The 13,779-nt window shown below is 51.8% G+C and overlaps 3 protein-coding genes across 3 annotated transcripts; 1 reads left to right on the forward strand and 2 right to left on the reverse strand.

The window, feature by feature from the left end:
* Positions 1 to 1,015: 1,015 nt before the first annotated feature.
* On the forward strand, positions 1,016 to 9,104 carry BU24DRAFT_476484 (putative polyketide synthase; the record flags this gene model as incomplete). Its single annotated transcript, XM_033532931.1, has 4 exons — positions 1,016 to 1,216; positions 1,271 to 1,415; positions 1,477 to 8,489; positions 8,685 to 9,104. The coding sequence occupies 4 exons, from the start codon at positions 1,016 to 1,018 to the stop codon at positions 8,964 to 8,966; spliced, it is 7,641 nt and encodes a 2,546-aa protein (XP_033387811.1). The 3' UTR covers positions 8,967 to 9,104.
* Positions 9,105 to 9,596: 492 nt separating this feature from the next.
* BU24DRAFT_489434 (uncharacterized protein) lies at positions 9,597 to 11,445 on the reverse strand (the record flags this gene model as incomplete). The annotated part of the gene is made up of 1 exon (XM_033533644.1): positions 9,597 to 11,445. The coding sequence occupies one exon, from the start codon at positions 11,443 to 11,445 to the stop codon at positions 9,679 to 9,681; it is 1,767 nt and encodes a 588-aa protein (XP_033387812.1). The 3' UTR covers positions 9,597 to 9,678.
* A 341-nt stretch (positions 11,446 to 11,786) lies between these two features.
* Positions 11,787 to 13,749, reverse strand: BU24DRAFT_419083 (WD40 repeat-like protein). Its single transcript, XM_033527128.1, has 3 exons — positions 13,137 to 13,749; positions 12,198 to 13,059; positions 11,787 to 12,138 (listed from the first exon to the last, which is right to left on the reverse strand). The coding sequence occupies exons 1-3, from the start codon at positions 13,740 to 13,742 to the stop codon at positions 12,029 to 12,031; spliced, it is 1,578 nt and encodes a 525-aa protein (XP_033387813.1). The 5' UTR covers positions 13,743 to 13,749; the 3' UTR covers positions 11,787 to 12,028.
* Between the last annotated feature and the right edge of the window lie 30 nt (positions 13,750 to 13,779).

Consider the following 13,779-nt stretch of genomic DNA (forward strand, 5'->3'; position numbering starts at 1 on the left):
CTTAAGCTTTGCTCTTACCAGGGAGATGGCTTAGCATCTGCTCGAAGCCCGATGCGTGTGCTCGTCAAAGGGCATGGTCCACAGTTATCGCTTAGGGCAAAATACGAGAAAATGAGTTGATTTGTTCGGGTAGTTGTGCCTTGCACCCAACAGCTTTAGTTAACTAGAACAAGCTTATCTCGGCATATACGAATGCGGCTAAACCATTTGTATTGCTCTTAACGCGATCTACGTAGAATTACTACCCGATCCAGGTGAAGGATAAACATGCAACAAACCAACAGCCCCACAGTCCAACGTGCCGGCCCTCTTTTGTTCGGAAACGACTCCACCTCGAAACCTGTCAATTACTTTGCTTGAAGGCCGACCCGGAGTTGGCTGAGGTCTACTTTCATCCCTCTTCCCATCCTCAATCACCTCCCGCATCAGCTGCTAAAGAGAAGTAGCTGTGCACTTCGGTGCCTATCATTCGGATACCAATGCATTGGGGAGATGGGTCAATGCTCCAGGAAAAATTCGTATCGTAATCAAGATATCTGTGCGCAGTCCACGCTAGCCTTGTGAAGTTGTGATTATGGTGTCGCCCCATTCATGATTCTTCTCGGGAAGCGTACGACGAGCTCCCATGCCAGTCCACATCATGGAAATCAGTTTATGGTAACGTTGAACTACAAGTATGTACGAGTGTTGCACGAAGGCCAACTAGACCCCATGTGGTATATATGTGTTCCGATCAGAGAAACATGCACAAGCCTTAATGGACGCTTCTCTCTACTATTCCTCACCCACAAGAACTCGCAGTTTGATCCATTTCATCAAGCTGCTGATTCTATCCAACACCCACCAGGTAGTTTTTTAAAAAAAATTAGAGTATCGTTGGCTCTATTTTCTTTGTGCAGTGCGCAATTGTTGCATCTTAATATTTTCTAACCACACCCTATTATATTCAATTTGTTCATATTATCTTCTTGGTGGATAGAGCACTATATAACTTTCCGTTATAATCTTATCAACTATGGACTACGTTGACGACGAAGAGTGGGCGAGTGAGCCCATTGCTATCATTGGCATGAGCTGCAAATTTTCAGGCGGCGCAAGTAGCCCAGCAAAGCTATGGGACCTCATGGCTTCCGGTCGGACTGGCTGGAGTGAAATCCCAAAAGATCGGTTCGACTTAAAGGGAGTCTACCACCCTAATCATGAGAGAACCAGCACGGTACGTACTACTGAATTACGATAGCTTTGAAAGCATGTTGACGAAGGTATCTAGTCACACGTAAAAGGCGGCCACTTCCTGGACGAAGATGTTGCAGCCTTCGACGCCGCATTCTTCAATTACTCGGCAGAGATGGCACAGGTCGTGGACCCACAATTCCGGCTCCAACTCGAATCCACGTATGAAGCCCTTGAAAACGGTATGTTGCCATTGATTCTTTGATGTCGAGTCATTGAAATCGTGACTGATTTGAAGTATAGCTGGCTTGCCTCTCTCGAAGGTGATGGGAACCCAGACATCTGTCTTTGCCGGTGTCTTCACACACGACTATCAAGACCAGATAATAAGAGATGAGGACCGGCTACCACGGTTCAACGTAGTGGGGACCTGGAGCCCTATGTCTTCAAACCGAATTTCGCATTTTTACGATTTCCGCGGTGCCAGTATGACCTTAGAGACAGGGTGCTCGACAACATTAGTAGCACTACACCAGGCCATACAGACCTTGCGCAACCGCGAAGCCGACATGTCCATGGTGACTGGATCCAACGTTATGCTCAACCCAGATACGTTCAAAGCAATAGGTTCCCTAGGCATGCTGTCCCCTGACGGCAGATCGTGGGCCTTCGACTCCCGCGCCAACGGCTACGGTCGTGGTGAGGGTGTTGCGACCGTGATTGTCAAGCGCCTATCAGATGCACTGGCAGCCAATGATCCCATAAGAGCAGTCATCCGCGAGACGGCCCTGAACCAGGATGGAAAAACGGACACTATAACAACGCCATCTGGCTCTGCCCAAGTGGACCTTATGCGCGAATGTTACCGTCGCGCTGGCTTAGATCCCCGAGGTACCCAGTATTTCGAAGCTCATGGCACTGGAACGCCTACCGGTGATCCCATCGAGGCCAGTGCAATGGCCGCCATATTCGCCAATAGTGAGGGCCGTGAAAGAGAGGCTAACTACCTGCACATTGGCTCTGTCAAGACCAACGTTGGCCATACTGAAGCGGCTTCTGGCCTAGCTGCCATCATCAAGGGCGTCCTTTGCCTAGAAAAAGAATTGCTTCCACCATCTGTAAATTTGGAGACGCCCAACCCAAAGCTCAAGCTCGATGAGTGGCGTCTCAAGATAGTCAGGGAATTGCAGTCCTGGCCGAAGAGTTTAGTCGACGGGCCAAATCGTTTATCAGTCAACAACTTCGGATACGGCGGTGCAAATGCCCACGTCATTATGGAGAGCGCCGATCCGTGGACCTCAACGCCAGAATTGGACTTTGGAGACACCAACGACCACGATAATGATGAGGAAACTGACGCTGCTAAAGTGCTCGTACTCAGTGCCCGTGACGAACGAGGTTGCCAGCAAATGGTGTCCGACCTCCGAGAGTATTTGAAGAATCATGAGTCGCTTGATCATGAGGCCTCAAAGGCGCTTTTGAGCAATCTCAGTTACACTCTGGGCGAGCGAAGAACTCTCTTCCAATGGGTTGCGGCATACCAGGTGCGGCTCAATAACCACGGAACACTCGACGCCGCCATCCAGGCCCTAGACACGCCTCGCTTCAAGCCTGCACGCCGACCAGCAAATAGCCCCCGCATTGGGATGATCTTCACGGGTCAGGGTGCTCAGTGGTACGCCATGGGACGCGAACTCCTTTCCTCTTATCCAATTTTCCGTCAGTCTATCGACGAAGCTGAGGCCCACTTGCGCGCCTTTGGCGCCAAGTGGTCGCTCATTGAAGAATTGAATCGCGATAAGGCGACAACTAAGGTCCATACCACGAATATCAGCATCCCCATTTGCGTGGCCTTGCAAATTGCCTTAGTACAGCTGCTCGAATCGTGGGGTATTCAGCCCACCGCTGTCACGAGCCACTCGTCCGGCGAGATCTCCGCTGCCTACGCCGTGGGTGCCCTTACGCATCGTCAAGCCATGGCTGCAGCCTACTGGCGGGCCGTCCTCGCAGCAGATGAATCAAAGCGCCCGTCTGGCGCTCCTGCGGGTGCTATGGCTGCTGTTGGCCTTGGGGCGGAGGCAGCCAAGTCCTACATCGACAAAGTCTCAGATAGTAACGGAAAGGCTGTCATTGCATGCGTCAACAGTCCCCAGAGTGTCACTGTTTCTGGCGATTCTAGTGCTGTCCAAGAAATTGAAGACATGTGCAAGAAGGATGGCGTGTTTGCGCGTAAGCTCAAGGTCCAGCAGGCCTACCACTCCCACCACATGGATCACTTCGCTGAGGCCTACCGCGAGCACCTTCGACTCGAGATGTTCAAGGATGCAAACAAACAGCAAGCTCCGAAAGAACTCAAGGCGATCTTCTCGTCGGCAGTTACAGGGAGTCGTATGACCAATCTAAAAGACATCGCGCATCCGGACCATTGGGTCGGTAGTCTAGTTGGAGCAGTGGAATTCGTAGACGCCTTCACAGATATGGTTCTAGGTGATCTTGATGATCCATCGGGCAGGAGTGTCGATGTTTTGCTCGAGGTTGGCCCCCATACCGCACTGGGAGGCCCCATCCGGGAGATCTTATCACTGGCTGAGTTTGAGGGCATCGAACTTCCTTATTGGGGCGCACTTGTACGTGACGAGCATGCCGGAGACAGCATGCGCTCGGCTGCCTGCAACTTATTCCGCGAAGGGCTGCCATTGAATATGAGCGAGATCAACTTCCCTGTCTCTGCTTGTGACGATGAAGGTCCTCGAGTTTTGACCGACCTGCCGTCATACCCCTGGAACCACACTATGCGCCACTGGCAAGAGGCACGAGTTAATCGGGCAATTCGCGAACGCAGCCAGCCACCCCACGAGCTACTAGGCATGCCCGTTGCTGGCAATGACCCCAGCATGGCTGTATGGCGCCGCGTCATGCGGGTTAGCGAAACCCCCTGGATTCGTGACCACATGGTGCAAGGAGCGATTGTTTACCCCGGGGCAGGTTCCATCTGCCTGGCAATTGAAGCTGCAAAGCAATTGGAGGTGCAGAAGAGTGAGGCCTCTCAGCACATTTCAGGATTTCGTCTTCGTGACATCAAGTTCCTTTTTGCACTAGTGGTCCCTGACAACGCAGACGGCGTCGAGATACGCACTATGCTACGGCCCGTTCCTGAGCGCGAGATTGGCGCCTCCGGCTGGCAGCGATTCGAAATCTCCACAGTCACATTAGAGAACCGATGGACTGTGCATGCTCAGGGGTTGATCAAAGTCGAGCGAGAAGCTATTTGCCCAGAGAATCTAGCGGAGCGCAGTCCGATATCTACTTACACACGTCATCCAGATCCCCAGGACCTCTTCGCCAACCTCCGAGCACGCGGAGTTTATCATGGGCCTCTTTTCCAGAACACCACCAAAATCACCCAGGATGGGAAGGAACCGCGATCCATTTGCGATATTACCATTCAGTCCGAGGCTTCGTCCGACACAGATCCAGTTCTGGCGGCGAACGATACCTTGATTCACCCTATCACATTAGATGCTGTTGTTGTGTCGTTCTATTCCACGCTCCCGAGTGTTGGCGCCCTGCAGCAGGACCCTAAACTGCCGTCATCTATAGCATCGTTGTGGCTGTCGAGCGACATCAGCCACGAAATTGGGCACACCCTGCGCTGCGATACATTACTACAGCACGATGATGCCCAAAGCGGCAGTGTTGACATCAATGTCCTCGATCCCCAGACCGATGCTACGGTGCTCAAAATGCAGGGTCTTCAATGCTCCTCTCTGGGGCGTGGTAGTGGAGCCACAGCACGCCAGGACGCTGCCAACAAGGGCACCACTATTACCAGCAAGTGGGAGCAAGATCTTTGCGGAAAGTTGGTTTGGAACACTGACCTATCTCTCCAACAGCCCCAGGCTCTAGAGTTTATCAAGAAGCAATTGATTTCTGCTCAGTCTGGTGTCACCGGCTCGGAGGACATTGTCAAGGGCCTTGAACGTGCGTGCTTTTACTTCGCACATGATGCACTTCAAGCCGTGTCAAAAGAAGACGTATCCCAGCCATACCTCGTCAAGTACTATGAATGGCTCATTGAAATGGTCAATAAGGCCAACAGCAATTGGGCACGGGATAGCATTGAGGAGCGACAAAATTGCATCGTCGATGTGGCCTCCCAGAGCTTCGATGGCGAATTAATTTGCCGCCTCGGTCCCCTCCTTGCGAAGATCCTCCGCAGTGATCTTCCCATGAAAGAGGTCACAGAGATGCTCCATGAGTATAACGCCAGATCGTTGCGTCAAGAACCAGCACTTGGTCAATTCTCCACGCTGCTTCGCACACTTGCCCACAAGAACCCCGAAGCCAAAGTCCTCCAGATCGGCGATGGTTCTGGGGTCCATGTCACACGTCGCTTGCTGGAGGCCCTCGGAACGCCCAGAATGCCTCTGGTGGGCAGCTGGCACGTAACTGAACCCAATTCAGAGGCCTTGGACGAAGCCCGAACGCAACTTGCCGACTGGGCTGATCTGCTCGCTTTCGACCAACTCGACATCGATCGGAGCCCATCCAAACAGAAGTTTGACCTTGCAAGCTACGATATTGTCATTGCACCCCAAGTTCTACATGCCACAAGTGATGTTGCCCAGGCCACAGCGAATATTCACAGCCTCCTAAAGCCAGGCGGTACTTTACTGTTGGGCGAGACGACCAGCGGTCAGATCGACACAGATTTCGTATTTGGTCTTTTACCAGGCGGGTTGGTTTCTCAGGCATCTTCATGGGATGACTTGCTTGTGGGTACTGGATTCACTGGCGTTGACCTTAAGGTCGGTAATTCAGAGAGCGACGTGTTGCATTCCAGCACGATCATCATGTCCACGGTCCCAATTGCCGAAGATCAGAGACCTGATCTGAACCGAGTCAAAGGCCAAGAGGAATTCGCCGTTGTTACAACCAGCATGACACCTCCACCAGCAGGCGTCGTTGACCTGCTCTCTCATTCCATTCAAGCCTGTGTCGGTACCAGGCCCGAGCATCTCATCCTCGAGAAGAGCAGCCGTGACGCCTACAAGAATAAGATTTGTGTATTCATAGGCGAGATCGAAGAATCCATATTGGTGAACCTTGACACAGTGCGCATGGAGGGTATTCGCTCCATGGTCACGCAGTGCAATGGCTTGCTATGGGTCACCAAAGGCGGTGCCGTCGACAGCAAGACACCCGAACAAGCTCTCAGCCAAGGGTTCTTACGCGTGCTCCGCAACGAGTACGTCGGACGTCGCTACATCTCTCTCGACCTGGATCCCACTCCTGAAGCAAGTGTATCATCTCAGGGCAAAGATATCGTCGTTGCGACTATCGTCAAGGTTCTCGAAGAAGCATTCGGCCGTGCTGGTTCCGCCGAGGCTGCACCAGCTGAGTTTGAGTATGCTGAGCGTAATGGCGTACTACTTATTCCTCGTGTCTATAAAGACGAGCAGTACAACAATATGGTCACGGGTTTGACCGTGCCGACTTGGAGTGCAGCCTCACAAAGCAAGGATAAAAACGCAGGCGACGATTCCCCTGTCGGTATCCCACTGGAGCCATACTTCCAAGAGAACCGCCCTCTGCGGCTTGAAGTGGGTATCCCTGGACACTTGGATACAATGGCCTTCGTTGATGACATGAAGCACAATGGAGACCTGGCACCTGAGCAAGTTGAAATTGCAGCACACGCCTATGGATTGTGTTCGCGAGACACGCTTGCTGCAATGGGCCAACTCAAGGATCGGTCCATGGGCCTTGAGTGCGCGGGTGTCCTTCGCAGCGTTGGTTCTGAAGCCAAGTCACAGGGCTACAACGTTGGTGACCGTGTAATGGCACTCCTACCAAGCAGTAACTTTGCCAGTCACGCGCGTGTCTCCTGGCAAAGCGTCGTCCCCATTCCCGATGGCATGGACTTCAACACCGCCTCATCCCTTCCCCTAGCCTACACGATCGCTTATCACGGACTCATCAATGCGGCACGACTCGTCGCTGGACAGTCGGTTTTCATCCATGCCGCCGCCGGTAGCCTAGGTCAGGCCGCCATCATGCTGGCAAAGCACTTGGGAGTGACGGACATCTATTGCACCGCTGGCTCCCAACAGAAGCGAAAGCTCCTCCAAGATGAATATGGCATTCCTGAAGAACGGATCTTCAATAGTCGTGATACCTCCTTTGCTTCTTCTATTTTAGCTACCACCAAAGGCCGCGGTGTCGATGTCGTCCTGAATTCGTTACCAGGGCCGTTCTTGCAGGCCACCCTCGAAACAATAGCACCTTTAGGCCATCTGATCCAGGTCAGCAAGGAAGAGCAGGAGACCAACAGGCTAGTCGCCCTCGAGTCCTTCTCTCGCGGTGTTTCGTTCGTTACGATTGACATCCCCATGCTCTTACGCAGTCGTGGACCTGATGTTCATCGTGTGCTTGGCGAGGTATCTCGTCTTGTCAATGAAGAGAAACTGAAGCCGGTGCAGCCCGTCGATGTTCATTCCATGAAAGATATTCAAGGTGCCTTCCAGTTCGTACAAACTGGTGCACAAATCGGGAAGGTCGTGATTTCTGCTGGACCTGGCGAGCAGGCTCCCGTGGTCCCACGGCCTAAAGGTGTTACGCCTTCTCACCGATTACGTCCCGATGCTTCATACCTCATCATTGGCGGTCTGGGTGGTATCGGCCGCTCAATTGCTTATTGGTTATTCCGTCAAGGTGCAAAGAACATCATCCTAATGTCACGAAGCGCCAGTGATCTCGATCTCGAGAAGAACAAGAACACTGAAGGCGCGCTATTCATCAACGAGCTGCGTGCCGAGGGTTGCCGTGTGATGCCCGTCAGCTGCGACATCTCAATCGCCAGCTCGCTCGTGAAGGCGCTCCATGCCTGCGAGATGGAGGGACTCCCACCTGTGCGCGGTATAGTTCAAGGCGCCATGCTCCTGCGCGATGCTATCTTCGAGCAGATGACGCTCGATGACTGGCAGAGTGGCCTGCGACCCAAATACAATGGTACCTTCAACCTCCATACCGAGTTCTCGGAGCCTGGATCACTCGACTTCTTCGTCATGCTTTCATCTGTCTCTGGTGTCTTGGGAATTGCTTCGCAGGCCAACTATGCAGCTGGCGGCTCCTACGAAGATGCCCTTGCGCGATGGCGCCAGTCGCAAAGTCTTCCTGCTGTCTCCATCGACTTGGGCCCAATCTCAGATGTTGGATACGTTTCGAAGGAGGCAAAGGTTGCCGAGCGCTTGCGCAAAGAAGGCGACTTCGCCATGCTCGACGAGGACATCGTCTTGCGCGCGCTGAGCGCCGCTGTCCTCTACCCTCAAAGTTCTCAAACCCAACTCATCGTAGGCCTCAACGCAACACCTGGCCCACAGTGGGATCCAATGGGTAGCTCTCAGTTGGGTCGCGATGCTCGCTTCATGCCACTTCGTCCTCGCAACAAGATCTCGTCGAGGGACGGAGATGGAGATTCCGGTAGCGGCGGTGTGTCTCTCGCAGCCCAGCTTGCAGATGCCTCTTCTCACCAGGAAGCGGCCTCCCTAATTGGGGCCACTATTGCTTCCAAGCTCGCCGACATCTTTATGACACCTGTTGCTGAGATTGATCTCGCCCAGCCGCCGGCCTTCTTTGGTGTCGATTCCCTCATCGCTGTTGAGCTGCGCAATTTGCTGGTTCTTCAGGCTGCGGCTGACATATCTATCTTCGATATCTTGCAGACTGGTTCCCTAGCTGCACTCGCTACCACCGTTGCAGAGAAGAGTCGTCATCTCAAAATTGCTACTTAACATTTATAGCCCAATACATTCTATTCCCATCTCTCGGCGTTTCTCCACCTCTTTCTCCTGGCAGGACTACATCACATACAGTACATATATCGACCTTTGTTCAAGCCTTCCAGGTGTACCCATTTTTATAGAAACCATGTCTTTCTTCTTATCTTTTTTTCTTATGTTCCTGCCCGCTACATGTATTTCTTTCATAACGAATGTTTTATGGAGTACACTGTCACTACAATAAGCCCCTTCAATTAAAAGAACCCTTAAGACGTACAATCTGCTTGTTTGTGTACTTGCTTGCCTTAGAGTTGATGTATCTGACAAGAAATAAATCCCCTTAATCTGAAATATTACCCATTCTTCTATCGGAAAAGTTATTGGTTTAATTCTCCAATATTCATATTGCATAAATGACCTGCCCTTTTTTGAGACTCGCGTCTATCTACGAAGGAACCGAATGACCCAGTAATCGGCATAACTATCATAATTTCACATCCTACACGACATCTATTGGAGAAGCAGACATAAAAAGGACGGCTTCATTATCACTAGAGCTGATATCGGAGGACAGATGATTTTATCAATATAATCAAACATGTCTAGTAAAGATACACGGTAACACAATCCAATAGTCATGAGGCTAAATCTTCAAGATATGTAAACTGCGCAAACGATTCCTTACTACTCGCATAGCACCAAATCATAGGCAATGGATGTCAATCTACCACCAGCGTCCGCGCCATCCTCCCTTCAATCCTAATTTGATATTGACACCCCACCTCTGCCACCCTTGCAGCATCAACTCAGCAGCCCATGCCCCTCCAATCCACAAATACCAACCGAGTAGCTTCACGGCTCTGAAGGGCGCACCGAGCGCATGGACAGCTTCCCTTACGGCATCGAGGAGGAAGTACAACCCCACGAGAACGTAGATGAGCAGGCAGATTTTTAAGATGAGAGATGTAAGACTTTGGATTTGCGCAAACCCGGATTCGAATTTGCCTTTGGCGACGGCGGCGCGCTCAGTACTGGGTGTGGGCGTGTGGCCTCGGACAAGTTTCTTTGGAGAGGATGGGCGAGAGGTTGTTGGTGTGTTGGGGAGGGTGGGCGCGGGTGTTGCATGGAGAACGAATGGATCGACGTAGGCGGCTGCCTTTGCGGTCGTCGCCGGGGTGGCGGATGCAGTGGAGACAGCTGTTGGCTTGTTGACTCGTGGACCCGCAGGGCGGAGCCATGCCCATCGACTTATGGGTTTCTCTTTTGCCTTGTCTTTGTCTTTTTGCTTTTCTCTTTCCTTTTCCTTCTCTCGCTCCTTATCCGACTTCTTCTGTGTTGATCTTGACGCTCCTGCCACAGTGCCGGTGATATCGTGGCTCGTGTAACCGAAGACTGATGTTCCTGCAGAACCTGCATATGTGAAATTGGATTTTGTCGGACTTGGATCTTTTGAACCATTTGCAGATGACGGGTTCGAAGCGTGCGGCAAACGGGAGTGAGCACTCCACAACGGTTCCTTTGCGGTAGCGGCAGGCTCATGCGATGGACTAGGAGTGGTTGAAGGCGAAGGGACCTTGATCTTGGGCTTGATGCGTATCCGAATGGTAGGTTTAGTTGCAGATGGAGGTGGTGTGGCGGGCTTCTTCTGAGAGGTCGTGGCTATCGCACCCGTAGATGCGTCCGCTCGATGATATTGAGGGCGAGTATGATTGGAGCGAATGCTACCAACTCCGACCGGCTTCCGCGGGATGGATATATGGCTAGAGTCGCTCACAGCGCGGGTGTCTTGAGCTTTTCTCCAAGTCTTCTCCCAATTCTTCTTCCATTCTTGATGAGGTGTTGGGGGCGTGATTGGGAAGGCTCCCGCTGGCAGTGCTATAGGCGGGCTATTAGGAGGGCTGACTTCCAATTCAGACGGCTGAGCATCTGTACTCCTATACGCATAGTCATATGAGGCTATCTTAGATGGTACTCTCACACCCTCATACTGTTGCCTGTCTCTCATCTCTTGGCCCTTGACCTTGTATGTTTGGTAGGCATCGAGCTGGGCCTTGGAAGGCGAGGGCAGCTTGGCTCTGAAGATTGGGGCGTCGAGAATGGGCTCCCTCGTTGTAGGCATATGAATAGCAAATGCGTCGCTCTCGAAAGCGGGCTCCGTCTCAGTTGCCTCCGTCCGAATCGTGGCATCTGTTATTTTCCTACTTCGGGGCTTTTGCTGGGGAGTAGGACTCTTCCGAATTTCCATCCAATAGCTCGATGACTCCGAACGCTCAAGGCCCTGGCGGGCAGGTGTGGAGTGCTTGGACGAGTGCTTGGACGAGTGTTGTTGGTTCATTGACAGGCTATCTGAGCGAGCCAGAGCCTCATTGATAGACTCTGGCGTCCTGTAAGTTGAGATAGAAACATTGCTTGGTGACAGATTTCCCAGCTTGGGGTTGGGAAATCGAGCTGTGATGTAGTTGTCGCTGGCTGAGTGCTGACTGAAATGCATTGCGTGGCGTTTGTTGGAAGGAAAGACTGGTGTGGATTCCATGAGGATAATTTAAGATACACCCCATTAGCAAAAATAGCGAAGTAAATTGAAGAAATGTCGTTTGCGGGCTGGAGCGACATTATGGGGGCTTATCTTGGTATGAAAAGAGGTGGCAGCAGAGGCATGCGGATGTGGCTGGCGCAACGATGTCTGGAATGTCGCTTCACAGGGAAGTTCCTCGACCCACTCCGGCACCGACCCTCAAATATTGCCACAATCCTCGAGAACGTCATCCTTGACGATAGAAGAAAAAGAAGATCAAGTTCCAACATCTCAATTGCACGCTGTTGATATGGCGGGTTAGAGCCGCTAAACAAGATGATAGCTTTATTGTGAAATTTGCCCTGAAATCGAGCGACTAGCCTACCCGATAATAGTCCAATGCAAGACTGCTCAGAGGGTATCTATAATGCATTGAGGGCCCTACGCCAGGGAGAAATTGGCATAATGGCCTCTTCCAGAACCGAACGCCGTTAAACAAATACACAAACATCCACTTCCAAATAAACACCCATGTCGTCATACAAAACGGTCATACATTTCACCGGTCGTGGGCGGTTTCGATCTCGGAATACTCAGCCCAATGTCCGTTCACGGCTTTCTTCCAGGTACGTATCGAAGCATCGTCACCAGTCGATACCAAAAGGTCGCCTACGTCATTTGTTAGCCTTTTGCCCCTTCTCAGACCAGGAAACACCTGTCCAGCTTACCCATTTGCGAGAAGGCAACGCGCCATACTGCACCGTGGTGGTTGGTGAGCTCATCTACAAGTTTCACCACTTGCCTGATGTGACCTGGATACTGCTCGTTCTCCTGGGCATGCTCGGTTGCTGTGGAAGCGCTTGCTAAACCTGCGCCTATGCCGGACGGCGCATTTTTGCGCGGCCTGTTTGCTTGAGGGGAAGAAATTGCTCCTGTGACAGTGGAGGTAGAAGATGTTCCGGTGGTAGATGACTTGTCGGAACGTGGCGTAGAGAGCTCGTAGATGCGAATGGCACCATCCTTACTGGCTGTCGCAATCACGTCGTAACCTCTCATAGAGCCGTTCGCCCAGGCCAAGTCACGAATGATCTGTCGTGAACCCTTTAGCGTTGCTACGCGGTAGAACCGCTTGGCTTTGTCCGTCCTATAGACATAGACATCTTTCATCGCTGCTACGGCGAGGGATAATGATTTTCTGTCCAGACCAGCCATAACAGCTGTCCAACAAGGCAGCTTCTCTTTGTGAAAGACAACCTTAAAGCCGACTTCATCTTGGCGCTCCGGGGGATTTTCTTCGCAGATCCAGCTGTGAGATAATATGGTCCACTCATTAAGGCTGCTCTGATCGACGGGTTCATAGACACTCAGGCGTCCGTCACGTGTGATGAGAGCTAGCCAGGTCTCTTGCATGATGTTTTTGAAATCCAAAGACATGAATGGTGCATTTGTTTGGGATGCGAGGTTTGTGATCAATTTGAAGCGACTTCCAGAGAGTGGTACTTCGGTAACGTCCTCTTGCCATAACTTGCAGCGGCCATCTTCGCCAATGCTTCCGATCACCTCGCCCATGAATGGGCCATTCCACTTGACCTAAATCACGTGTTAGTCAGATGGAGATGGAAGTTGGTAGTTAATGTCTGTTGCAATAAATATGAGCCAAAACTTACATCAACAATCTCAGCATCGTGAGCTTTCCAGCTGTCGACCAAAGACCAAGAATCATCCTTCTTGTCCCAGACTTTGAGACGGTGATCCGAGCTTGCCGTGACCATTCGAGTTCCAAAGTAGTTGAAGTCTACAGCAAGGACAAGATCCTGGTGACCATGGGAAAAGGTCTGGAAGGAGCGCTCTGCAGCCATTTTTGCGTAGGCGTGGTGAGCAGCAAGGAAGTTTGAACGCAGATAATGGACAATGCGGTGATCGACGGTGGTGGGAATTCCGTCTGGGGAGGGGTCCTGGATCAAAATGGAGAGTAGGTCGTAGTGGTCTGGAACATTGAGATCATTGTCGACCTCCTTTTCAATATCCGTGTCGTTGTCGTTGTCGTTGTGGTAGGATGCGAGAGTGTGGTTGAGATGAGATGGACGCTGGAGAGGGAAGTGCTGGCCGAAGGAGCCCCGTGCTGAAAGTGGGGCTTCACCTGGAGATAGAGAAGTGTCGGAGGCAGCCCTGCTAGGAAGTCTAGAGGGAGTGAGATGCTGCAAGAAGTGAGGACGAGCTAGACGACGGGTGACAGCGTCGAGGCTCAACTGTATAGGGTCGTGAACATTCATGGTGTTGTGTTTACGGTCGAGAGATGGTTGTGCATGC

Source organism: Aaosphaeria arxii (genome assembly GCF_010015735.1).
Source record: "Aaosphaeria arxii CBS 175.79 unplaced genomic scaffold BU24scaffold_2, whole genome shotgun sequence".
NCBI lineage: Eukaryota > Fungi > Ascomycota > Dothideomycetes > Pleosporales > Aaosphaeria > Aaosphaeria arxii.